The sequence below is a fragment of the Malaclemys terrapin genome, chromosome 2 (assembly GCF_027887155.1).
Source record: "Malaclemys terrapin pileata isolate rMalTer1 chromosome 2, rMalTer1.hap1, whole genome shotgun sequence".
NCBI lineage: Eukaryota > Metazoa > Chordata > Testudines > Emydidae > Malaclemys > Malaclemys terrapin.
This window is the reverse complement of record NC_071506.1, coordinates 285,932,059-285,959,236: the sequence shown is the minus strand read 5'-3', so window position 1 is coordinate 285,959,236 and position 27,178 is coordinate 285,932,059. Positions and strand designations below refer to the sequence as shown.

Below are 27,178 nucleotides of genomic sequence, written 5' to 3'. Positions count from 1 at the left end.
CTGAGATTCACGGCCGGGGGTTGTTTTTTTTTGCAGTGTAGACGGCACACCCTCATATCCCCCAGAGTAGGTCTGCACAGCATCGTAACCCAGGGCTATGGAGCGTCCACACTGCCCTGCTGCCGGGTCTGGACTGCAGGAGGCAGAGCTCCCGGCTCGGGCCAGCGGCTCGAGCTGCGTCCACACAGCAGCACGGCAAGGCTTGGCCCCCGGCTCAGCAGGACACGGGTTCCCACCACCCCGGCGGTGGGGCCTGGGTGCGGGCTGCAAGGGTCCCGGGCGGGTTCCCACGCTGCGCGGCCCCCCTGCGATGCTGCCCCCCCCCCTTGCCCGGACCCTGCGCGGAGCCGGGCGACCCCGGGGTCTGGCCCTTGCGCTGCGCCCCCGCGCAGGGCCCCGGGCGTGCCCGGAGCTGTCAATCAGGCGGGACTACATCTCCCACAATGCCCCGGGAGGCGGGGGCTGGCGGGCTGCGGAGCATCTCGGCCCGGCTGGCCGGGCGCTACACTGCGCCGGGCGGGGAGCGCAGCCCCGCGGGCCGCCCGGGGCCCTGCTCCAGCCTGGCCCCGATCCCCGCGTCCCGGGGCCGCAGGCCGGAGGCCAGGGGGATGGCCGCAGCGGGCTCTGCTCAGGTAGGCGGCTGGCCCCGGGGGGCGCTGCCCGCTGGAGGCAGGACCCGGCCCCATGGCCGCCCCACGGCAGGCTCCTGGGCTGGACGCTGGGGGGGGTGGACAGGGAGCGCCCCCTGCAGCCGGGGCAGGGGCGGGACTTGTAGCCCCACCGAGCCAGGCTGGCCCTAGAGACACAAGCTTGGCCGGGGGTCTCTGCTCTCCGGGGCCCGGAGGGGGCAGTGGGGAGACAGCTGTGGGGCGGGGCGGGGTGGGGGTGTCTGCAGGGCCAGGGCCAGGAGAATGAATGACTGCAGTGGGGCAGGGCTCTCCGCCGGGCCCGGGGGGATGTTGGGGTGACTGGGGGCTCCCTGCCCATATATAGCCCGGGGTGGGGGGCTCCCGCTCTCTCACACCTCCCCATATAGTGACAGGGGCTGCAGGGAAGGGGGCTCTCTGCGTAGCAGACAGGCCCGGGGTGGGGGGCTCCCGCTCTCTCACACCTCCCCATATAGTGACCGGGGCTGTGGGGAAGGGGGCTCTCTGCGTAGCAGACAGGCCCGGGGTGGGGGGCTCCTGCTCTCTCTCACCTCCCCATATAGTGACCGGGGCTGTGGGGAAGGGGGCTCTCTGCGTAGCAGACAGGCCCGGGGTGGGGGGCTCCCGCTCTCTCACACCTCCCCATATAGTGACAGGGGCTGTGGGGAAGGGGCTCTCTGCGTAGCAGACAGGCCTGGGATGGGGGGCTCCCGCTCTCTCACACCTCCCCATATAGTGACCGGGGCTGTGGGGAAGGGGGCTCTCTGCGTAGCAGACAGGCCCGGGGTGGGGGGCTCCTGCTCTCTCTCACCTCCCCATATAGTGACCGGGGCTGTGGGGAAGGGGGCTCTCTGCGTAGCAGACAGGCCCGGGGTGGGGGGCTCCCGCTCTCTCACACCTCCCCATATAGTGACAGGGGCTGTGGGGAAGGGGCTCTCTGCGTAGCAGACAGGCCTGGGATGGGGGGCTCCCGCTCTCTCACACCTCCCCATATATCAACAGGGGCTGCAGGGAAGGGGGCTCTCTGCGTAGCAGACAGGCCTGGGGCGGGAGGGTCTCTGCTCTGCCCCTGTGTGTGGCGGCTCTGTTCCCCCCAGTACAGGCGTCTTAGGGTGGCTTGAAGACTAAGCTTTCTCCCTAGCACAGGCTCCTGGGCAACAGGGCTGCTGAAGGCGGCCCCGCTCGCAGGGAGCAGGGCGTTGTAGGATGGCACAGGAATTCCTGCCTTGCCCTCGCCGGCCTGGCTCAGCAGAGCATGCACAGGGGGGCTGGAACAATGTGTGTAGTGGGGGAGCCGAGAGCCACTGAACCAAACTGTCAACTCTGGATGTGATGGAAACCACTTCCAGCCAGGGGGTGCGGCAGCACCCGCAGCACCCCTAGATCCACGCCTATGAGTGTGCGGCTCTTGACTCCTATCCCTTGTCTCCGCTCTCCCCTGGCTCCTGCATTCGCCGCTTTTCCAGGCGATGCTGCTTGGGAGACAGGGAAGATGGTTTAGGTGCAGGATTTTCTGCTCCTGAAACCCAGCCTCTGACCTGGTCACAAGTGAACTGAATGATTGAGGTGTCCCAGGCTGGCACCTGGCGGATGTTTGCCCTCGTTCTAAAACCACCTCCAGGGGACATGGAAACAGAGGTTTCTGCTCAGGAGAGGCCATACCAATCGGGCTGCGCCACGTAGAATAAATGGCTTCACTCCTGTCCCCATTATTCCTGGTGCTCCTTGCTAATCCCTTATGTTCACAAGAGTTAAAATTGCCTCTAAAAATAGCCGCTGGGAAAGGCGGGGGCGGTTCGGCAGCCTGGTGAGCACAGGCTGCTTTCGGGAAGTCATTTTAAACTGTGACTCACTCTCCTTGAAGTAAATTCAGGCACCAAGGGCCTGGGACCCATAAGAACTGCCAGCGAGGGCCGCTTGTGCAGCGTGACTGATTCCTGGGCCAGGTCGTGCAGGGTCAGCACGGAGCGTGTCTGACTGCTCAGTGCTCAGATCGAGAGTCCGATCTGGTTCTAGCTCATCTTGGGTTTTGCAGGCTGCTCCTTGAATTGTTCTCGGTGCTGTCAGAAAACCACTGAGCTGCTGGCCTGAAAAGAACCACGACTTTTAATACAAAAAATAATAATAATATATGGAGCTATACCTATCTCCTAGACCTGGAAGGGACCCTCAAAGATCATCGAGTCCAGCCCCCTGCCTTCACTAGCAGGACCAAGTACTGATTTTGTCCCAGACCCCTAAGTGGCCCCCTCAAGGACTGAACTCACAACCCTGGGTTTAGCAGGCCAATGCTCCAACCACTGAGCTATCCCTCCCCATATAAAAGGCATGTTTAAAGCATCCTGTCCCGAACAGCGAGCAGGGCTTGCTCCTGCACCTCTCCCCCGTATCGCTCTCTCTGGGGCTGCGAGGTTTGCAGCGCTGTGCGTGGCTGTCCTTGCCACAGCGTGATCCCTTCGCCCTGCTTCTAGCCTCCTTGCATTCCTCCTCTTCCCCTCGGTTCAGGGTCCTTCCCCTTCCCCCCCACTTGTCCCTTTAACCTGGATCATCCCATAGCCTCCAGCACAGGAGGGTTGAACCCCAGGCTGAGGCTTTCTCTCACTGTCCCCATTCTTGTCTTAACCCTTGATTTGCCGGATTACGGGATGCGTTTTAAGTCTCTAAACCCACCCCAGCCCCCACAAGACTGACGGGCCCATCACGCATCGGGAGCTAGTTATGCCCCTGTGTCTTGCTGTACTTACTGCAGATTCAAAGCAGTTTTGTTTTATCCTTTCCCCAGCAGCCCCTCTGCGCTCACCTCCTGGCTGTCAGTTTTCAGGTAACGCCGTTACTGGCAGACGGGCCTGGTGGGGAGTGGGACGCAGACTGCGTGGCACTGGGGCCAAGGGGTTTTGCCCGTGTCTGGATCCTACTGCAGTCCCCAGCGTGGGCTCTGGCTATCCGTGCAGCCCAAGATGTTGAGCCGGGCGGCTTGTGTTGCAGGTGGCGTTCGAGGACGTGGCGGTCTATTTCTCCCCGGAGGAGTGGGCGGCGTTAGCGGAATGGCAGAGGGAGCTGTACCGGGCCGTGATGAGGGAGAACTACGAGCTGGTCACCTCGCTGGGTGAGGATCCCTTTCGCCCTTCTCACAGGAGCTGGGCCATTCTTGTCTAGATGCCTGAATATGGAGTTAGGCATCTAACGTCAGGCTCCGAAGCTTGAAAATTTGGCCCATATACTGCCCTGTCATTGACCATTCCTAGCACGCATGAGCGTACGGGGCACTCTGCGGACACACAGCGAGACGTTAGACTCTAACACGGACACGGTAAAACATGGGACAGTGGATAGGGTAAGGAGCCCTAGATAGGAAAGATTCCTGCAGAAAGAAGATTGAGATGTGACGCTAAAGACTGACCGCTGGAGCAGAAGAGGTATGTAGGGGCAGCAGGACAGAAGACACGAGTCAGAAGTGGGCAGATAGATGGAGGGAGCACTAAGGCTAGAGGAGTGTGAAATGTGCATGCCCATGAATTTGGAGTAGATAGAGCTGAGAGTGAGGGATAGTACCTCTGACGATGAGGATGGAGGAGCCTTCTTCCAGACTCTAATTACATTAATGTAAACATGGGACTTTACTGTTCTCCGTCCCTGGAACAGGATGGCCTGCTGTCAAACCAGAGATCCTATGTAAAATTGAGCAAGAAGAAGAGCCATGTGTTGGAGACCCTCCGCATCCCAGAGAGTGGGGGACCCCCCAAAGCTTCTGGTCAGGTGAGTAGTGGGGGAGGGGAATCACGAAGGATGGGGAGCTAGACCAGGGGTGGGCAAACTTTTTGGCCCGAGGGCCACATCGGGGTTGCGCAACTGTATGGAGGGCTGGGTAGGGAAGGCTGTGCCTCCCCAAACAGCCTGGCCCCCGCCCCCTATCCACCCCTCCCATTTCCCGCCCCCTGACTGCCCCCCTCAGAACCCCTGACCCATCCAACCCCCCCTTGTCCTTGCCCCCTGACCGCCCCCTCCCAGGACCCCTGCCCCCTATCCAACCCGCCTGCTCCCTGTCACCTGACTGCCCTGACCCCTATCCACACACCCACCCCCTGACAGCCCCCAGGGACTCCCGCCCCCTATCCAACCGCCCTCTGCTCCTCATCCCCTGACCACCCGCTCCTGGGACCCCCCCAGCCCTAACTGCACCTCGGGATTTCACCCCCTTATCCAACCCCCCCCTGCTCCCTGTCCCTTGACTGCCCTCCCAACCTCTATCCACATCCCCGCCCTCTGACACGCCCCCCCCGGGACTCCCACTCCCAACCCTCCCTGTTCCCCATCCCCTGCCCGCCCCCCCAGAACCTCCACCCCATCCAACCGCCCCCTCCTCCCTGACTGCTCCCCAGGACCCCTCACTCCCTTACCCAACCCCCCCCCCACTCCTCGCCCCCTTACCAGCAGCAGGAGCTCACAGCCGCGACACCCGGCCAGAGCCAGCTGCGCTGCCCAGCAGGCGTGGCTGCGGGAGAGGGGGGATAGCGGGGTGGGGGGGGGGACTAGGCTCCCCGGCCGGGAGCTCAGGGGCCGGGCAGGACGGTCCCGCGGGCCGTAGTTTGCCCACGTCTGAGCTAGACAGAGAAGAGTTGGACATTCCAAGGGTGGCCTGATGAACAGAGCGTTGGACTGAGAGTAACATTCATTAAAGGCAATGAGGGACCCATACAGTGCTGAAGCCTGTGTGTGTCGGAAGAGTGTCCCTAACTCTGTTAGTGTGTAGCCAGAATTCCTCCGTGGCTGGAGCCGATTGGGACTTCCCAACAGGACTAATTAACTCATAGCCGGAGTCCCTCCCGCTCCCGCACCACTCCAGGTGCGAGAAAGTTACTCGCTTGTAAGGCCACTCCAGAGTTCGCATTCCTGTACGCTCACGTTCTGCTCTGGGGAGGGTGGGGTCAGACCTAGGCTGAATAAAATAGAAACATGACTGGCAGGAATCCCCAGTTTATAATCCTGACTGCCTCTGGAAACGTGGTCGAAACGTGCTTTCTTAGGCCAGAAAAGCTCTGTTGAAGTCACTGGGCTGCACTGGTACAACTGAGAGCAGAATCTGTGTCTCGGTGGGGGGGTTATTTTTCAGGTTGCCGTCGTGGGAGCCAGACCTGTTTAGGTGAACGCAGCTGGCTTCCATTGGCTATTTCTTGGCCGGTAGAAACTTGGATGTGATGGGAATGTCTCTGTAATTTGTGGGAAGAGAGGGGATTTCCCAATCGCTGAACTTCCCAGCAGATTCAGTCACAGATTCTCACTGGGAACCTACTGGGATTCCCTCTGGAATGGGGGGGTCTTGTTGAATGGGCAGTTTTTTTCCATCCTCCGCACCTGAAATAACATCTGGACTCTTCCCTCTGTCTTCTTTCCAGTAGATGATGGAATCAGGATTAAAAAGGAGGAGCAGGAGGAAGACACAGAGACCCCGGAACCGCCCAGTGCGTTCTCGGGAAAGTTGGAGGAAGGGAGCAGCCCGCCGCAGTGTGTGAAGAAGAAGAGCGGCCTGGCTCGAAGCAAATCCCTCCAGAAGCTGCGAAGCCGGGTGGCGAATGCTCAGGACAAAGCCCTGAGGGCTCCTCCCCAAAAAGCCTCGCTAAAGAAGATTCCCCCGACGTGTCCGGAGTGCGACAAAAGCTTCAAGAGTAACACAGCCCTGACCATCCACGAAAGGAGTCACACGGGGGAGCGGCCCTTCAAATGCCCTGAGTGCGGGAAGGGTTTCCCATCCAAGGGGGACCTGAAGAGACATCAGAAAACCCACATGGGAAAGGAGGATGCTGCCCCCGAGAGAGGGAGGAGCCTTTCTGAGAAGCTGCAGAGAAGCCCTCAGGCACCCAAGCGGCCGTACACGTGCGCTCAGTGCGGGAAGAGCTTCAACAAGAGCAGAGACCTCAAAAAGCACCAGCGCACCCACACGGCGGAGAGGCCGTTCCTGTGCCTGCAATGCGGGAGCAGCTTCCGGCTCAAGCAGATCCTCGTGTCCCACCAGAAAGTGCACAGGGGAGTGAAGCCGTTCCAGTGCTCGGACTGCGGGAAGAACTTCAGCCAGAAGCACCATCTCTTGAGCCACCAGCGCACCCACACCGGGGAGAAGCCCTTCTCCTGCGCTCAGTGCGGACACAGGTTCAGCCAGAAGCACCATCTGATCAGCCACCAGCGCATCCACACGGGGGAGCGGCCCTTTGCCTGCCCCGAGTGCGGGAAGAGCTTCAAGGACAAGAAAACCCTCATCATCCATGAGCGGATCCACACGGGCGAGAGGCCCTACAAGTGCCACGAGTGTGGGAAGACCTGCAGCCAGAAGCAGCACTTGAAAAGCCACCAGAGGGTGCACAGGGGCAAGAGGCCACGTGGCAAAGGGGAGGAAGGCCTGGAGGATGACGTGGGTTTCTGCCGCCAGAAGGTCCCGGCAGAGGAGAAGCCGTATCAGTGTGCGGAATGCGAGAAACGGTTCCGGGACGAGCGGATAATGCTGGCGCACCAAAGAACTCACACTGAGCAGGCGCTGCTGAAGAGCACAAGGACAGGTGCCAGTCGGAGCCCACAGCCCGTGGTCCAGCAAACGCCCTGCACCAGCACCCCGCAGTGCAGGGCAAATGTTAGCCAGAAGCCACCTCTGAGAGCCCAACAGGGAACCCCGGCTGGCAAGAGACCTTTGGTGTGCAATGAGTGTGGGAAGAGGTTCATGCAGAGCAAACGCCTTGTGCTACATCAGAGGAGCCACACGTGAGGGAGAACCATTTGTGTGGGTGGAACGTGGCAAACACTATGGGAGTTGGGATCTGACAAGATGCAGGAGTGAAACACCGTGAGCTCTAGGGTAGGCAGAACTGCTCCTGTGAGACAGCATGTCTTCAGAGGCCAACCGAAAAGCCTCCTTGGAAGCTACCTTCCAACCTGGGTGTGCAAAAGTGACATTTGTGACACACACACTCAACTCCCCAGGCCCATCCTTGCTGTGGGACCTTGCTTAAAAGCAACTGACGTGTCAGTCTCCTCTCCAGAGTACGAATTTTCTACAAGCAACTGGCTTGGCCTCCTAAATGTATAGGTTGTTTGGCTGCCTAGTAAATACACTAAAATATCTTAACCAAAATGTAAAGAAGTGCCCCATGACGTACGCTAGCTTTCTAATTACCGTAGAACCGTGCTACTTTGCACAAGTGTCTGTGAAAATTGCTGAATCTTGCAAAGGAGACGCTCCGCGTATAATCAAAGAGCCAGGCTGCTGCCTTGTAATGAACATTGTTCATTTATGCGGGCGTGCTGTTTAGGTTTGTTTATGCTATAGTCTAGTAGGAAGTGTTCTGCGGTGTACTTTGGGGAAGCGAGGAAGTCTGAGTAAGAGGAGAACTCACTACACCACTCGATCAGATCTTGGCAGAAAATTGTAGCAACGCTGTCTTTTTTTTTTTTTTTTTTTTTTTTTTTTTCATTTGTTGAGTGACGTAATTAGCAATGGTCTGCTGTGTCTGCTTTAATTTTATCCTTCCCGTCTGTCTCCTCTATAAATCACAGAGCATTCGCAAATAGCACTACGATGCTATTCCTAGTCACGTGCAAGTCCCTATGGAATGATGCAGCATGCTGGATAAAATCCATGTTCATACACAAACAAAAGGGGGGTAGATTTTTCTCTCTAATCAATAAATTAAAAGCCTCTAAAAATGGCAGATACCCTGTGGCAATCCTTGGCAATCCTGCACTTCTCCTTCCACCTGGCCCACGGCTCCTACCCTCCGTATCTCTCTTGTGCCCTGAACTCAAGTGTCTGTTGTGTCCATTTCCTGTCCTTTCAAGCTACTTCTCCCGCCGGTTTCCTATCGCCATACAGCCGTGGATTCTCTGTGCTGCTCGAGAGTTGGATCCCACTGATTTGACTTGAACAGGAGTGCGATTGGGCCCGTTGGGGGTGGGAGTGAGGTCCTAGGGTGACCTGTGGAGGTGCCACCCGAGGCTGGACTGACAGCTGCTGTCGCTGCCTCTCCAGTGTTCGCTACAAGAGAGTTAATCTGCAGCTTTTACCCACAGAGCCCATCACCTCGATCAGTGATAGTCAGACTGGGGTGCGCGAGCCACAAGCGGCTCTTTGGGGGTCTCCTGTGGCTCTGTGCAGCGCATGATGTTATTAACCAAGCCGGATGCTTTTACTGTGTAATTAACCAATTCAGTTATCAGCTTGCTCTAAGTTAGTAATTTATTTGCTGTGAGAATAATTATATATAAAACCAAGTATTTCCCCTGTCGGTCATGCTGCGGGGGCTTTTGGGGGCACGTTGATCGCTAATTTGGCTCCTGAACCACTAAGTTCTGAGTATCGCTGGCCAGAAACTTCAGTCCGTCTGCTGCAGGTGTTTCTGATGTGCAGGATTTGTGGTGGCTTCGTGCCTGGGCCTTTGCGGGTTTGATAATCATCTGGTTGCTGTAAGGAGATGTAGGTACAAAATGTAGGTTGGGTGAAGGTTTTGTAAAACCCAACAGGAATAAACCCTCTTCCCTGTTGCATTTTAATTTAAATGAAATAGTTTTGGGTTTTTTTTAATCAAGCCCCTGCAGTGCTGAGTGGCACTGTGTTAACATGAGGGCAGGAAGTGAAATGGACTATGAACAGGAAGGCTTCAGCACCCCCACTTTGGAGAAACTGAGGCGCAGAGAGCTATGCCTAGCTCAAAGTCATATAGGAAACTGGAAATCGAATCCAGCAGTCCTAGCTCCCTCTTGCTCTAGTTCTGTAGACCTCACTCCCCTCCCAGAGCATAGAATAGAAGCCAGGTGTCCTGACTCCCAGTTCCCCTCTCTAGTCCTGTAAACCCCCCTCCCCTCTCAGAGCTGGTCATAGACCACAGGAGTCCTGGGACTTGAACATGGGAATGTAATGGTCAAAGGGCTGGGCTGAGCTGAGCGGGGAGGGACAGTTCAGTGGTTTGAGCATTAGCCTGCTAAACCCAGGGTTGAGTGTTCAATCCTTGAGGGGGCCATTTAGGGTTCTGAGGCAAAAATCTGTCTGGGGATTGGTCCTGCTTTGGGCAGGGGTTTGGACTAGATGACCTCCTGAGGTCCCTTCCAACCTCGATATTCTATGATTCTAGCAAAGCAAGACGTCTAGTTCCACCTCCCAAGCTGACTGAAGTGCAAAATGTGAACTAAAACCAGCCTGCTTCATGAGGAGCCAAAGGAGATGGTTTCATTTTTTCTGCGTAATACTAGAGCAGAGTTTGATGTATTTATTATGTTGACAGTTTCCCTTTAATAAGTCATGTGGCGTATTCTCACTGGAGACTAGTCTGTCCAGCAAAACGCCAGCCATCAAAAACACAGAAATCAACAGAGAAATCTCAGTGCGGCGTGGTCTGCCGGCGGGAGGCGCTTAGCCGGCTTGGAGGGAGTCCTGTCTGAGAAGGGACTGGAAGAGGATGCCTGAGTGAGGAGACGGGAAGTGAGTGCTGCGGTGGGATTCAAAGAATGTACCTTAGCCGAAGTTCTGCATGCTCTGTATTGTGTGGGGCGTTGGTAACGGTGTAGCGCTGTAATGTCTGTATGTGGTCTTGCTTTTGCTTTCTTTTTCCTTCAAAAGAACAATTAAAATAATATCAACTAAAAGTAAGTGTGTCAGCTGGGGCCTCACACGCCGTTCTCTCTAAGGGCCAGGAGGTGGCTGTGTCGTGCAGATCTCATTCTCTGCCCCACAGCTGAGGGGCAGGAGCCAGTCAGAGGTGAGAAATGGGAGAAGGGTGCTTTGCCGGAGTGCAGGTCGGCGTCTCTGTACAATGGGCATGGAGGCCAGTCCTGAGAAGTGCAGATAGTGGCCAGGCCGAGCACTGCAGAACAGATAAACTAGTCCAGTGGTTCTCAACCAGGGGTCCAGGGCCTCCTATGGGGCCTTGAGCAGGTTTCAGGGGGGCCTCCAAGCAGGGCCAGCATTAGACTCGCTGGGACCCAGGGCAGAAAGCCAAAGCCCCTTTGCATAGGGCTGAAGCCCAGGGCCCCGAGCCTCCCCAGCCGGGCTGAAGCTGAAGTCTGAGCAATGTAGCTTCATGGGGGCCCTAGGCAACTGTCCTGCTGGCTAGCCCCTAACGCCAGCCCTGGCTTTTCTATGCAGAAAACCAGTTGTGGCCCAGGTGGGCCATGGAGATTTTATAGCATGGAGGGGCTCAGAAAGAAAAACGCTGAGACCCCCTGTGCTGGATGGAGAATCTCTGACCCCAGTCAGACAGACCACGCCAAGGAAAGCCAGGTGATTAACCAGCCGTGCTGAGCGCCAGCGTTCAATCACACAGCTCCCTATTGCACCCCTTAGGCGCTGGCTGCGTGGGTCCCAGGGGCCGGTGGAGCAGTGGGAATTGGTGAAGAGCCGGCTGGCTGCATGATGCTGATTCGTTCGGTTTCCAGCTTCTACATTGCAGCTACAGCGACAGCCAATATTTCCCCGGTGTTACTTTTCCATAAAGCAAACTGCTCTTGTCGTAACTGTAGTTTAGCCTGGGATCAAGCCTGGGCCGTGGTGCAAGTGGAATCCATTTCTTACCGGTACAGAGGGAGCCATGGGGGGCATGTGACCCTCCACGTGACTCCACCCCGCCCCAGCCAGGGGCCCCCACGCTCGGCGAAAGGAGCAGAACATGGGGCCGCTGGGCAGCCCCACGCCTACAGCTCCCCCAGCGCGGCTGTATCGCCCCCAGCCCTTCCCTGCAGGGTCTCCTCTGTCTGTACAGCAGCCGGCCTGCTGGAGCACAGGGCTGGGGGCTGGTACAGCAGCGGTGCCGGAGGAACTGCCGGTGTGGGGCCACCCGGTGGCCTGACGTTTTGCTCCTTTCCCCTTTGTGGGTCAGGGCTCTCGCGGGAACCGCAGCGGGGAAAGGAGCAGAACGCCAACCGCTCCTCCGGCGGCTGGACTGCCCCAGCCCTGTCCTCCGGCGTGGCTGCTGTCAGACGGAGGAGACCTGCGGGGAAGGGCGGGGGGTGGTACATCTGCCCGCCCAGTGGCCCCACGTTTGGCTGCTCCTCTTTTCGGTACGCTGTATCAGCTATAAATATCTTGCAGGTACGGCGGACCGGACCGGCCCGGACTGTCCTACGTACACTGCTGAGTCTGGGCAAAATACTGGAAGAGCTGATGAGGGATTGAGTTGATTAAAGAATTAAAGGATGGGAATGTAATTAATGCCAGACAACATGGTTTTATGGAACATGGGTCTTGTCCAACAACCTGCTTTCATCAGAACAGCCACACTGGGTCACACCGAAGGTCCATCTAGCCCAGATTCTGTCTTCGACAGTGGCCAGTGCCAGGTGCTTCTGGCAGTCAGAGGTTTAGTGACACCCAGAGCATGGGGTTGCATCCCTGCCCATCTTGACAAACAACCATTGATGGACCCGTCCTCCATGAACTTGTCTAATTCTTTTTTTAACACAATTATACTTTTGGTCTTCACAACATCCTCTGGCAAGGAGTTCCACAAGTTGACTGTGTGAAGAAATACTGCCTTTGGTTTGTTTTAAACCTGTTGCCTATTAATTTCATTGGGTGAGGGTGACCCCTGGTTCTTCTGTTATGCGAAGGGATAAGTAATAGTTTCCTATTCACTTTCTCCACACCATCCATGCTTTTGTAGACCTCTATCATATCCCCGCTTAGTTGTCTCTTTTCTAAACTGAACAGTTCCAGTCTTTTTAATCTCACCTCATAGGGAAGCTATTCCATCCCCCTAATCATTTTGTTTCTCATCTTTGCACCTAAGATATTTCATTCTTTGATGAGATTACAAATTACTATGTAAATGAACGGTTTCAGAGTAGCAGCCGTGTTAGTCTGTATCCGCAAAAACAACAGGAGGACTTGTGGCACCTTAGAGACTAACAAATTTATTTCAGCATAAGCTTTCGTGGGCTACAGCTTCCAAAGAAGTGGGCTGTAGTGCACCAAAGCTTATGCTGAAATAACTGTTAGTCTCTAAGGTGCCACAAGTCCTCCTGTTCTTTATGTAAATGTTAGACTTTTGTAGGAGATTTGCCTGAGTACCACATGGCATTCTTATTAAAAAATAGCACTACACAATGTCAATAGAGCACCCGTTAACTGGTTTAAGAACTCGCTAGCTGACAGATCTCAAACAGTGGTCGTCAGTGGGGAATCAGCAGCAAACGGGTGTTTCTAGTGAGGTTCCACAGGGATCAGAATGAGGCCCAACACTATTCAAGACTTTCATCTGTGATCAGCAAGAAAATATAAAATCCCAGTTGATAAAATGTGTGGATGACAGAGGTTGGTAGGACAACAGGGCAGTCAGACAGTGCAAGCTGCATCGCTTGGTAAAATGGGCCCATTCAAACCAAATGCATTTTAGTACAACCCAATGCAAAGTCTTCTACAGGTAGGAACAAGGAACGCGGACCCCACCTCCAGATGGGGGAACTGGATCCGGAGTCTGAAAAGGGTCTAGGGGTGAGAGCAGACGAGACTGAACCTGAGCGCCCAACATGTTGCTGTAGCAAACAGGGCTAATGCGATCCTTGGACGTATTAACAGAGGAGTGGTGAGTGGAGCAGGCAGAGGATTATACCCTGGTACCCAGCACTGGTGGGACTGATGCTGGAATACTGCATCCAGTTCTGGTGTCCACATTTCAAACAGGATGTTGGGCAGAAAAGAGCCACAAAAATGACTCAGCTGAAGAAAATGTGAGAGACTGAAGGAGTTCCGTCTGTTTATGAAAAGGAAGCCTGAGCGGGGAGTTGGTTACAGACTGAAGGACCTTCATGGGGAGAAAAAAACAGGTACAAGCGGGCTCGTTAATCCAGCAGAATCATCACAAGAACTATTGGCTGGAAGCTGAAGCCAGACAAATTCAAATGAGACATGAATTTGCAACAGTGAGGGGCTTAACCCTGGAAACAAAGGATCAAGGCAGTGGTGGATGCTCTAGTTCCTGGTGTCTCCAGATCCAGCCGGGCTGCCTTGTGGGAGACAGACAATAACATACAAGTTACTGGGTCAATACAGGAGTAACTGGATGATGTTGAATGGCCTGTGAGATAGATGAGTTCAGACTAGATCGGTGGTTTTCAACCTGTGGTTCGCGGACCCTGGGGGGGCTACAGACTGTCTACGATTTCCAGAAAGGCCCACACTGCCATTTGGAATATTTTAGGGGGCCACAAATGAAAAAAAAGGTTGAAAACCACTGGACTAGCTGCTTGTATGGTCCCTTCTGGCTTGAACATCTCTGAGGGGAACGAGGGAGGGCAGGCTCTGCCTGTGGAGGTGCTTGGGTCTGGCAGGATGAGCTGAGGGACAGGCGGAGATGTCACCTGGACTGATTTAAAGATGGTTTTAGAAGTGGGGTGGCTCCAAATCAGCTGAGAGCTGCAGTTTGATGCGGAATCAGCCAGTAAGCGACTTGCTCATTAGTCACGTGCAGGCCGCGCACCTGGTACTTTGATGCTGCATAGAAAGGGGGCGCAGCCAGGTTAGCAGAACATTAACCAACCGTTACCACTGCTCTTGCTAGCACCATCTACACGCAGCTGGCCTGACTGGGGGGCGAGACAGAACCATTCTAACACTCTCCCCATCTAGCCACAGGCCATTCTCACATGGTACCATGATTCAGTCACGTCACTCAGCACTAGTTCTTAGGGAGCACCCAACGCACGTTCTGCCGCGCACTCCCAACGGCCGGGGAAGTTCACAGGTGAATCTGGATCCAATCTTCACAGCTCCAGCTTCCCCAGCCAAGGAGCTCCGGGCACTTGAGAGATGTGAATACGAGAGCTTCACAAGGCACCACTCTTCTCTGACTGCTCTGAGTATTATCTCCATTTGACATTGGGAAACTGAGACAGCTGGCAGAGCCAGAAATAGTATTCAGGTGTCCTGAGCGCTGTCTTGTATCTTTAACCACAAGACCATTACGATCTGAGCGTCCTGTCTCCAGAGCCTTTTACAAAGAAGGACTCTGCTGCGTTTACACGGCTGAAGTGCCCTTCGGTGCCGCATGTGGGGTGGGGGCAGTCCTGCATGGCTGGCTAAGGGAAGAGAAGATCCACTCCCACCCGGCCACACCCTGATGTCCTCACTCAGTCTGCAATCAGGGCTATGCTGGGTATTGGCAGCAAGATAGAAATCCCGACTCTGCCTCCCGGCCAATCTGGGCTGCTCCTCACCCAGACGGGGGGTGGGGGTAATTAGAAAACAAACCTCTCTCTCCATTTATTTCAGACACACACACGCATTGAGGTCATGCTGGCTGGCTCTACTTCTGTGGGGTCCCTCCCTGTTTTGCATCATCCTGTGACCCCCGGGAACCAGACCCACCCCCACAACAGAAACGCCTGCGGACAGGCTTGGGTAGGACCTGCAGGGTGTCACATGGGGCAGTAGATATTATTTCACACCCCATCGGGTGTATCAGTCATTAACGACTGTCTCAGGCGCGTCCCTGTTTGGGGCTGAGTGGTGCTCCCTGAAGGTGGTGTGAGGACATGGCCTCCAAGGGGTATGGAGCCAGTGTACCTCCCATCCCCCTGCGCAGGCTACAGGTGTGGGGGCAGCCGAGGTGCCGAGTGGGGGCTGTTGTTACAGGTGCTGGTGGACACCTTCACACCCAGCAGGTACTTCCCCTGGGCAGCACAAACCCAGCTACCTGTATTTCTAACAATTACTATTCCCTGTACAAAGAAGACTTGAAAGGAGAAGTATTTCCTGTCTGGTCTTTGCTAGAGGTCTCCCTCAGTGGACTTAGATGTGTGGCTGGATCTTAGCCCTTAACTGAGAGCTTGCTCAGCCTTAATTGAAAGGGCCAGAGGTGTTGGATCTGTTACACGGGGAGCTTTTCTCCTCAGTGGGTTTCAGGGGCTCAGTTACACAGCGGTTAACAAACCCAGATCATAGCCTTTTAACCGGTTTGATAAAACCCCTTCCTCTTTTCATTCATCACTTTCACTTCCCTGACAGTGAGGTCATCATCAGAGGGTCTGCCAGGACCACAGGGCAGGCCAGACCCAAATGTACATTGTCCTGTCAACAGAACCACGTCCCGGGCCTTCTGCCTCCATCCCAGAGAAGCAAGACAAGAGGAGACTAAGGGGGGATATGATAGAGATCTATAAAAGCATGAGTGATGTGGAGAAAGTGAATAAGGAAAACTTATTTACTTGTTCCCATAATATAAGAACTAGGAGCCACCAAATGAAATTAATAGGCAGCAGGTTTAAAACAAATAAAAGGAAGTTCTTCTTCACGCAGTGCACAGTCAACCTGTGGAACTCCTTGCCTGAGGAGGCTGTGAAGGCTAGGACTCAAGTATCAGGGGGTAGCCGTGTTAGTCTGTATCTACAAAAACAACAAGGAGTCTGGTGGCACCTTAAAGACTAACAGATTTATTTGGGCATAAGCTTTCGTGGGTAAAAACCTCACTTCCATTAATGGCTATTAGCCAGGATGGGTAAGGAATGGCGTCCCTAGCCTCTGTTTGTCAGAGGGTGGAGATGGATGGCAGGAGAGAGATCACTTGATCATTACCTGTTAGATTCACTCCCTCTGGGACACCTGGCATTGGCCACTGTCGGCAGACAGGATACTGGGCTGGATGGACCTTTGGTCTGACCCAGTCCGGCCGTTCCTATGCACAAGCCCCTGTCCCGGGTCAGGCCCCCTCCGGGCCGTGTGGAAGCCAGGGGCGGGTAGGAGATGGGGTGTGGACGCCTTTCCCGCTGCAGCCCGGTTCCCGGGCAGGAGCCCGCGGTGCGGCTTGCGGAGGGCCCCGGGGTGGGAGTGGGACAGGGACAGGGACCGGGACGCGCCCCGCCAGCCCGTGTGCGCGGAGCGGGGCGCTGCTAGGACCCGGCCGGGAGGCTCCGGGGCCAGGCGAGGGGGAGGCGGCCGGCGCTACGGGCTGCCGGGAGCTGTAGTTTTCTCTCCCTCCCGCAGCAGGGGGATGCCCGGGTCCCCCCGCGCGGCTCCCCGGGAGAGCCGGAGACCTCCGCGCCCGAGCTCCGGGGGCTCCCCGAGCCCAGCTCCGCGCCCCGCCCCGCGCAGCGCAGCGCAGCGCATCCCGCCGGCGGCTGCCCGCAGCTCGGCGAGCTTCGTCCCGACGCGCCTGCCCGGCCGAGCCCGGGGGACGATGCCCGGCGGGGGCCGGGCGCAGGTAGGCGCCGGCTCGGGGCGCAGGGAGCGGCAGCGCGGTGACAATGGGAGCCCGGAGCCGGGCCGGGCCGAGCCGGGACAACAGCCACCTTCGGCACCGCAGCCCGTCTGGCCCGGCCCGGCCCGGCCGGCGCTGGCCCCGGAGCCCGGGGCGCTGGGGGGCGAACCCGGCTGGGGCTGGGCTCTCGGCCCGGCGTGGGTGGGGGTCCCGGGGGGGGCAGTGTCTCCGCAAGCCCCGGGAAGCCGAGACCCGGAGAACGGGGGGGGCCGCTGGAGAATCTGCGTTGGGCTCCCTTGGTTTAGCCTCGGTAGTCACCACCCAGGGAAGGGTGTGAGCGGCAGGAAACCCGCAGCCGGCTGCTCCCGGGCCCTAGGGAAACAGCCAACAAGCCGGGGATCCCCCTGAGACCCGGGACAGTCATTGGCAGCGGGCGGCTGGGGACCCCCTGCGCCCGCAGAGACCGAGGGGCGCCCAGGGCAGCAGATTGGACAGGGACGTGCCATGGCTGGGGGCTGGCAGCAAAGCCAGTGCTGTCTGGAGCTGCATCTGCAGAGGCCTGGCTCTGGGAGCAGAGCAGGGGACAGGTCAGCCCTTTGTGGCACTGGTGGGAGCGCGCTGGGCGCCACACCAGGGAGACCCACTCCCACAGCCCCACAGAAGCAACAGCAAATTATTCAGAGGCTGAAGGAAGGATTTTAATGCATGAACTCGGGCATGTGGAAAGGACGGCCGAGGAGGGAACATGGTACCAGTCTGCAGAGTGTGGGCCTGACGCACCAAGGCAGTCTGGACTCAGGCCGCAGGGGTTTCTGTAGGGACTAGAAAGGGGTCTTTGATCCAAAGGCGGAACGAGAGCCAGTGCCTGGACACTGAAGGTCGATACATTGAGGCTAGGAACAAGGGCCAATTTCTGAGCAATGTGGCAATTAACCATTGGAATCATTTACCAAGGAACGTGATGAATTCACCATCATTTGAAGTCTTTAAATCAAGACTCGGTGGCTTTCTAGTAAATATGCCCTAGCTCAACCACAAGATACGGGCTTGATGCAGAAATCACTCGGAGAAATTCTCTGGCCTGTGTTGTGCAAGAGAGAGAATCATAGAATCATAGAACATCAGGGTTGGAAGGGACCTCAGGAGGTATCTAGTCCAACCCCCTGCTCAAAGCAGGACCAATTCCCAGCTAAATCATCCCAGCCAGGGCCTTGTCAAGCCGGGCCTTAAAAACCTCTAAGGAAGGAGACTCCACCACCTCCCTAGGTAACCCATTCCAGTGCTTCACCACCCTCCTAGTGACATAGCGTTTCCTAATATCCAACCTAAACCTCCCCCACTGCAACTTGAGACCATTACTCCTTGTTCTGTCATCTGCCACCACTGAGAACAGTCTAGATCCAGCCTCTTTGGAACCCCCTTCGAGTAGCTGAAGGCTGCTACCAAATCCCCCCTCATTCTTCTCTTCTGCAGACTAAACAATCCCAGTTCCCTCAGCCTCTCCTCATAAGTCATGTGCTCCAGACCCCTGATCGTTTTTGTTGCCCTCTGCTGGACTCTTTCCAATGTGATCAGGCTAGATGATTAGACTGGTCCCTTCTGGCCTTCCAAACGGTGACTCTATGAATAAATCCTGCCCAAGAAGATCAATGGCCTTTTAAAAGCCAATGACTAGCCGTAGGGGATGACGTAGTTATAAATCTGGTTGAATTTTAGTTGAATGCGTGAAATCTTAGGTGAAAAATGAATTTGCAATGACTCCCTAGAAGCACGTCATGCGGACAGAAAACTGGCTCGAAGCCCCCAAAGACAGGGCAGCGATAAGCCCTGGCGCACCGGTAGGGACTTCTGAAATTAGACTTTTAGGCTGAGATTTTCAATGCTGCCTATGGGATTTAGATGCAGAGTCCCCATTGGCGTTACTGGGAGCTGTGTGCCTCCATGAGACGCACCAACAGGAGAATCGTCTCCATGAGAGAAGCGTTGAAAGCCCTGGTGCTTGGTACATTTCAAAATAACTTAGAGCCCTAACCAGCATCGCCGGGTCACTCCTCCGGCCCTTTCTGGCCAGAACGCCCTCGGATTGCAGCGGAAGTTTGATCTGAATCCAGACTGCAGGATCTGCCGGGGTGGTGGCCAGGACTGGACTGGCAGAGAGGGCCGGGCGCTACCCAACCTCATTTCTATTCGTCTGCGTGGCCGTGCGGGATGATTTGTACGTGTATAAATTAGAATGAGGTTGATACTGTGACTCTGTGTCCCGCTGTCTCTCGTGTGGCCGTTTACACCTGGGCCAAGCGGGCGTATAAAGCCACCCGGTCGGAGCAGTTCCATCTTACGCCCATTGTGCACTCCCTTTGCAAACGTTACTCTGGGGCAGGGCAATGGGGAGTCGGACCCGGGGCCTGGCAGAGATTCTGCTGGCGGATGAAGCCAGCCAGGAGACACAAACAACAAGAAGTCTGGTGGCACCTTAAAGACTAGCAGATTTATTTGGGCATAAGCATCCGAAGAAGTGAGGTTTTTACCCACGAAAGCTTATATCCAAATAAATCTGTTAGTCTTTAAGGTGCCACCAGACTCCTTGTTGTTTTTGTAGATACAGACTAACACGGCTACCCCCTGATACTCGACACCAGGAGACACAGTGAACTCTGGAGTGAGGGAGCTCTTAGCCAGGCTAATGGGCCCTACTCAGGTGAGTCAGTTCCCACCATGCTTCAGCTTCCTCGTCTGCGAAACAGGGACCGTGCTACCTGCCAGCTGTAGTGCTTTGGGATCGCGAGATAAACAGTGCTCCACCTATTACTGCTGATCGTGAATAACGAGGGATGTTTGCTCCGAAACACCCAGGCTGGAGGGACGATCTTCGGGAAAAGTCCAAAGTATTAAAAAAATAAATACTGCAGCTGATCAGGAAGGGCCAGAGGTCTCGATGCAGAAACGTTTATGGAACCAACTTCCCTTTGCACAGAATCAAAAGAATTCTTCGCAATCCGCCAGCTCCCTTTGCTGTGCTCAGCTGCAGATACGGAGCGAGGAGGCAGGGAGCTTAACCAAACGGTTCCGAGGTGGGGATGTGGGGACGAAGTCCTGACCCTGAGCAGAAGTGCTAATGGCGCAGTGTCTCCACAGAGCGCCCAGCCCCGGGGGTAATTGGAGTGGGCCCTCCAGGTACAAGAAAAGGAGGTAACCGGGCCCTTGGGTGGAATTCCCTGGGCCTTGCCTTGTCATGGACACTTGTGGAAACCACGGCCACATCAACTTCACGCGACTCCTGCCGGGAGCTGGAAGTCGTCTTTCCTTGTGGGTTCCTGTGGAAGGGCTTTTCCCCTCATTTGATTGAACCACTCTAAAGCCCGTGTCTGGGGCCCTCAGCAGCCCAGAAGGTCCCAGGCAGTTTATTTGTGGGGCTGGGGCCTGGACCAGCCAGGTTAAGCAGGACACCAGTGGGGTGAACCTGGCCGTTCATTAATATGTGAAGGGCATTTTGGAGGCAGCCGCTGCTATTGTTAATGTTTCCCAGGTGGCAGCACGGACAATGCACTGGGCACTGCGCACAGAGAGGAGGAGACGGTCCATGTCTAAAAGGCGAGTTGTGAACCTTGTTGGCCCCCTTTGTGGCATGGCTGATGTAACATCTAGACTGTTCTCAGTGGTACCAGATGACAGAACAAGGAGCAATGATCTCAAGTTGCAGTGCGGGAGGTCTAGGTTGGATATTAGGAAAAACTTTTTCACTAGGAGGGTGGTGAAGCACTGGAATGGGTTACCTAGGGAGGTGGTGGAATCTCCTTTCTTAGAGGTTTTTAAGGTCCAGCTTGACAAAGCCCTGGCTGGGATGATTTAGTTGGGAATTGGTCCTGCTTTGAGCAGGGGGTTGGACTAGATACCTCCTGAGGTCCCTTCCAACCCTGAGATTCTGTGATTCTATGAAAGTCCTTCTCTGTAACTCATGGAGTTCCAGCACTAGTGAGCCCTCTTCTGCCCTGCTGTGTTTTCTAACCCAGTTGATCCGTGCGTAGCCAGCGTTGTTTCTGATCAGGCGCACACGTAAAAAGGCCTTGGTTAGCGCTGTGACTCAGACACGTGGAATATCCCTAGCCTGGAAGGCAGTCAGGGCTGCCGGTGGTGGGAGGTACTGAATGGGGCTGCTTGTTTTGCAGGTGCCGGTGTCGTTCGAGGACGTGGCGGTCTATTTCTCCCCGGAGGAGTGGGCGGAGTTAGCAGAATGGCAGCGGGAGCTGTACCGGGCCGTGATGAAGGAGAATTACGAGCTCATCACCTCCTTGGGTAAAGAGACACTTTTCCTCGTGTTACCGAGAGCTGTGTGGTCTGTGTAAGGCTGGTTCCTGGCACTTTCGAGGCGTCTCTCCCAAGAGTGGTTAAGGATCCTTATCCTGAAAGTTCGCAGACCCTTTGCAAACAGAAATGCAAAGAGCATTGTTCTTATGGAATTAATTTTCAGGTGCCCAGGAGGGCCGGGAGCTCCTCCCACCCTCCCCAAACAGGAGCGTTTCAGTCCCCCAAACTCAAATATTCAATCCCCCCAAACTCAGACCTGTGGAGCTGAGGTCCCTCTACGTATCCCTCCAAGAGCATCAGTGTCACAATTCAAACACAAACGTCACAAAACCAGGAAATGCAGAGTTCAGGGGACACTTCCTACACAGCCTTAACTCTGCCCCCCGAGGGGGGCCAGCACCTTGTTGTTTTAGGGGTGGGGAATATTTTTCCTCTGAGAGACCTGGGTAAAGTACAAGAAAGTAATTAGAGGAAATCCCCATTGAATCGTTAGCCCCTTTAAATTGTGATTGTGCAGCAGGAAAGGAGAGGGGGTTCAGTGTGATCTCCAGCAGTCCCGTGGGGCTCCCCACCCACATGGAGGATCACTGGACAGCCTTCAGAGGAGGCCTGCACTGGAGTGGGGCCGGGCCCAGAGATAGGGCAGGTTTCGTTGGCGAGAGGGGTAAGGTATTGTCATGTTCCGAGTGCCTCTTGGCATCCCACATGGGCATCGTTCGAGGGATGTTTCTGACACTGATTATAAAGAGAGGTTCTTATATTTCTCAGGCCACGTCTACACTACAAAGTTAAGTCACTCTAACGTCCACCGATGTAGAGCCGCTGCAGTAATCACATCGCGTGTGCGTGTCTGCACTTGGCGCCTTGCGACAGCAGCGCTTGTATCAGTTGTGCTGTCTGTGTGGGGCATTATGGGAAGGCTGAAAACCAGTGACAACGCGGTGTCTGCACTGACACTGGGTCGACCTAACTGCATCGACCTGGACTCTACGCCACGGGTGGAGGTGGAGTTACTACGTCGGCGGAGCGGCGCAGTTACGTCGCGGAGCAAAATGTTAGTGTCGACCAGGGGCTTAAACTCAGCCAGAGCCCACCAAAGCGGAGCCCCAGCAAACATTTTCAAACCCACGGAAGCCCCAGCACCTCCCGTGGGGCTGAAGCCCTGAGCCTGGCGCCTGCCACGGGGCTAAAGCCCCGAGCCCCAATGCCCCCTCACGGGGCTAAAGCACCAAGCCCCTGCACCTCCCTGCAAGGCTAAAGCCCCGAGCTCCAGGCCCCAGTATCTCCTCCCGCAGGGCTAAAGTCCCTGCACCCCCTGCCCCCCACAGGGCTAAAGCCCCAAGCCCCAGCACGCCCCATGGGGCTGAAGCCCTGACCCCCGGCACCTCCTCCCATGGGGCTAAATTCCCAAGCCCCAGTGGCTCCCCCGCAGGGCTAAAGTCCTGAGACCCCTGGCTACGCAGCTGAAGCCCCTAATGGGGGGAGGAGGGAGCCGGGAAATCATCTCTGCGAATTGAAGCCCTGGTGTAGACCCTTCCATACTTAGGGGGCGTAAGCTGCCTCGGGTCAGCCCAGCTCTCTAGTGTAGACCAGACCTCAGTCATGTGAATTCAAAGCTACTTCGAATGCTGGCCAGTTCCCTGCCCCTCCCCACTCTGAAACATCCCCCTGGAGACTACAGATAACCAGTGCGGGTTAAAATCAGTGTGCGGCTGTCACTGGCCGGTGTCGGCCGTCTGTGCAGTCACCTGGGCCAGGCCTTGGGGAGTCACCGAAACAAACCCAGACCGCTTAGCCAGAGCCCATGAAAACCCTCCTGCCGGGTGCTGACATGCTGAGCGTTGCTGGAACGTGTCACCCTCCAGGGAGACCTGGTGGGTGAGGTAATATTTTATTGGACAAACGTACTCATACTAAGTTTGCCAGCCCCGAGGAAGGGCTCCGTGTAGCTCGAAAGCTGGGCTCTGAGTTGATATTCTCACCTAACTTGTCTCTACTGTCCTGGGTCCGACACGGCTACCACAACACTGCATGGCCCTCCCGTGTCATTTACAACCCAGGTCGCTGGCGGACTCACTGCCTTTCCTGACCCAGAGAGGCAGCTGGGGAAACCTACTCACCCTGTGCAACAGAAATGATCAGGGGGATGGAACGGCTTCTATATGAGGAGACATTAATAAGACTGGGACTTTTCAGCTTGGAAAAAAGGGGACTGAGGGGGGATATGATAGAGGTCTGTAACATCAGGAATGGTGTGGAGACAGTGAACAAGGAAGTGCTATTTACTCCTCCTCATAATACAAGAACTAGGGGCCACCAAATGAAATAAACAGGCAGTAGGTTTAATACAAACACAAGGAAATATTTCTTCATGCAGCACATAGTCAACCTGTGGAACTCCTTGCCAGGGGATGTTGTGAGGACCAAAAGTATAGGTGGGTTAAAAAAAGAACTAGATCAGTTCCTGGAGGACAGGTCCATCAATGGCTATTAGCCAGGATGGGCAGAGATGGTGTCCCTAGGCTCTGTTTGCCAGAAGCTGGGAATGGGCGACAGGGGATGGATCACTCAATAATTGCCCTGTTCTGTCCATTCCCACTGAAGCACCTGGCACTGGCCACTGTTGGAAGACCGGATCCTGGGCTAGATGGACCTTTGGTTTGACCCAGTCTGGCCGTTCTTATGTTCTTCTGAGCCTGTCTCATTGACCTGTGATTTTTGCCTCCTGCACAGGGTGTCCGGGTGCCAAACCAGAGATCATCTGTCAGATGGAGTGTGGGGAAGAGCCGTGTGTGCGGGAGCCCCAGGGCTGGAGAGAGAGGAGACCCCAGAGCCCCTGTTCAGGTGAGTCATGAAGCAAACACCCTAAGAACACAGCCCATCCCGTGACTCTTGTTTAGTGTTCGCCTTTGTTCCAGCCGACGAAGTGATGTCTGGGCTCTCTCCTCTCTCCAGCAGGTGTTGGCATCACCATTAAAAAGGAGGAGCAGGAAGAGGGATGTCGTGGTCAGGAAGATCCCGAAGCCCTGGCCCCGCGGGGGACCGTATCCGGGATAGTGGGGGAGAAAGGTCTCCAGCTCTTGGAACTAACGAGCTGCAAGAGCGAAAGCGGGTCCCGCCGGAAGCCGAGAGCCCAGGCCGGAGACCTTCAGGGGAGACGAACCGGGAGGGTGGCAGAGAGGCCTCATGCGTGCCCGAGCTGTGAGAAGAGCTTCAAGGACAGGACGGCTCTGATAATCCACCAGCGGATCCATACGGGCGAGAAGCCCTTCACCTGCGCCGAGTGCGGGAAGCGCTTCACGCAGAAGCAGCACCTCACCACCCACCAGCGCACCCACACCGGGGAGCGCCCCTTCTCCTGTGCCCAGTGCGGCAGCAGCTTCCGGCTGAGGAAGGTCTTCCTGACCCACCAGCGGGTCCACGCCGGGGAGCTGCCCTTCACCTGCGCCGAGTGCGGGAAGATCTTCAACCACAAGCACCACCTGATCACCCACCGCCGCACCCACACGGGCGAGCGCCCCTTCCCCTGCGCCCAGTGCGGCAAGCGCTTCACCCAGAAGCACCATCTGCTGAGCCACCAGCGCAGCCACACGGGCACGCGGCCCTTCTCCTGCGCCCAGTGTGGGAAGAGCTTCAAGGACAAGACACCGCTGAGCATCCACCAGCTCGTGCACACCGGGGAGAAGCCGTTCTCCTGCGAGGCTTGCGGGAAGATCTTCAGCCACAAGCACCACCTGGTGATCCACCGGAGAACCCACACGGGCGAGAAGCCCTTCACCTGCGCCGAGTGCGGCAAGCGCTTCACGCAGAAGCACCATCTCGTCAGCCACCAGCGCATCCACACCGGGGAGCGCCCCTTCGCCTGCTCCCACTGCGGGAGGAGCTTCAAGGACAAGATCACCCTGAAGCTGCACGTCAGGCTGCACACCGGGGAACGGCCCTTCGTCTGCGCCGAGTGCGGGGAGAGCTTCCGCCTGAAGAAGGTGCTGCTCACCCACCAGCGGGTGCACACGGGGCAGGCCCCGCTGATCTGCACCGACTGCGGGAAGACCTTCAATCACATGCAGCGCATGGCCATGCACCAGACGAGCCACCACGCCCAGCGGGGGCCGTTCCGGAGAGCCCAGCGTGGGGAGAGCTGCTCGGGGAAACCACAGCTCCGACTGCCCCAGCCGGGCCAGCCCGCCGGCTGTTCGGCGCACGCAGCGACCTTCCAGCCGCCAGCACCCGGGGGCTCCCCCTACGCAACAGGCGGAGTAAGTCCTGGGCCTCAATTATACACGGAGCCGGCCCCGCGGGATCGCCCCGAAGAAACCATCTGACTGCGGGGAGCAGGGAAAGCGTCACTCACGAGCGCAGTCTGAACCCCCCCAGTCCTGTGCGATGGGAGTCAATAATCTGCAGCACGGCGCCGGCGTGAGACAGAAACCGAAGACAGCCCGGCTGTCCCTGCGTAGCCCGGGTCAGTTCCCCTGTAAAACGGTCCGTGCTCATCAGCGGGAGAGACGCTGCGGAGACGGGAAATAACCCCACTGTGACAGCCTGACCCTGCGCTGCCCTGTGTGCCTCCTGCTGCTGCATTGGCCACACCATTTCAGTGTCCCGGCGGGCTGGCCCAGCGCCACCTGCGCCCCACCTCCCCGCCACGCGCTGGGGGTGTCTGCGCCCCGGCAGCTTTACCCGCTGGCTTGTCTCCAGGTCACGCACGTAACAATAGTAGTGCAGACAGCGCCGCGCATGCGTCAGAGCAGGCTGAGAACGTCCCCAGGGGCTGGGCTGGGCGTGTCCTGCCCGCACGCAAGCCCCTGTGTCCCTGCGCTCAGCGCTATCGTTCCCCAGGCTAGCTGGCCAGGCCCAGCTTGTGTTGTGTAGACAGACCCGCAGCCTGCTAGCAGGGGGTGCAGGGAAGCAGTGCTGGAGATCCTCGAGATCCCTTTGTCTGGGCTGCAGGGCGGGCCCCAGCAGCTGCTCTGTCACGTGCTTAGCGCTGCGTGTACCTGCATCAGGCAGCCAAGGAGCGTCCACCTGCCCTGCCTGAGCCCCAGAAGAGCGAGAAGGAAAATATTTAGCACTTACGCAGCAGATTCGCAGCCCACTGCCCAGTCAGAGACACACGGAGGGCTGTGGAAAGTGGGAGTCTCTGTTGTAGGACACGTGCGGACGGAGGAGTCACAGCATTGCAGAACTAGAGAGGGACAAGCCCTGTTCGGTCATTCGATCCTCTCCCAGGGGCTAGCGCTGGATTGTTTCCCTTCAGCACATCTCCAGCCCCTTGTCCAGTCCCGTTCCAAGCGGTGGGGCTCCCCCGTCCCTTGGCTGACACCCCCGTCCATGCATCTCGCTGCCAGGGAGTTACTCCTCATATTCAGTCCACGGCTTCCCTTTCTCTGTTACAGCCCGTTCTTCCTAGTCACGTCCAGGTGCCAGTCGTGAATATCATCCCTCTGGTGTGTACGCGCTACGTACCCATAGACTGTCATAAGATTTAGTTGGGGATTGGCCCTGCTTTGAGCAGGGGGGTGGACTAGCTGACCTCCTGAGGTCCTTTCCAACCCTGATATTCTCTGATACTGTGTTAAAGCAGGGCTGTCACTCAATCACCGTTAACTCACGCGATTAACTCAAAAAAATTAACTCGATTAAAAAAATTAATCATGATGAATTGCAGTTTTAATCGCACTGAATGCCAATTTAAATGTATTATAACTATTTTTGGAGATTTTTCTATATTTTCAAATATGTTGATTTCAATTACAACACAGAATACAAAATGTACAGTGCTCACTTTATATTATTTGTATTACAAGTATTTGCACTGTAAAAATGACAAAAGAAATAGTATTTTTCAATTCACCTCATACCAGTACTGTAGTGCGATCTCTTTATTGTGGAAGCATGTCCTCTGGAATGGTGGCTGAAGCACGAAGGGGCATATGAATTTTTAGCATATCTGGCATGTAAATACCTTGCAATGCTGGCTACAAAAGTGCCATGCGAACGCCTGTTCTCACTTTCAGGTGACATTGTAAAGAAGAAGTGGGCAGCATTATCTCCTGTAAATGT

At 56.1% G+C, this 27,178-nt stretch overlaps 1 protein-coding gene across 1 annotated transcript; it reads left to right on the top strand.

Moving 5' to 3' along the window:
- The first annotated feature begins 496 nt into the window (after window positions 1–496).
- LOC128831359 (zinc finger protein 585B-like) lies at window positions 497–26,862 on the top strand. Its single transcript, XM_054017671.1, has 9 exons — window positions 497–632; window positions 3,633–3,753; window positions 4,290–4,403; window positions 6,041–7,396; window positions 11,498–11,678; window positions 16,597–16,813; window positions 20,977–21,103; window positions 23,849–23,959; window positions 24,071–26,862. The coding sequence occupies exons 1-9, from the start codon at window positions 609–611 to the stop codon at window positions 25,435–25,437; spliced, it is 3,618 nt and encodes a 1,205-aa protein (XP_053873646.1). The 5' UTR covers window positions 497–608; the 3' UTR covers window positions 25,438–26,862.
- The last annotated feature ends 316 nt before the right edge of the window (window positions 26,863–27,178 follow it).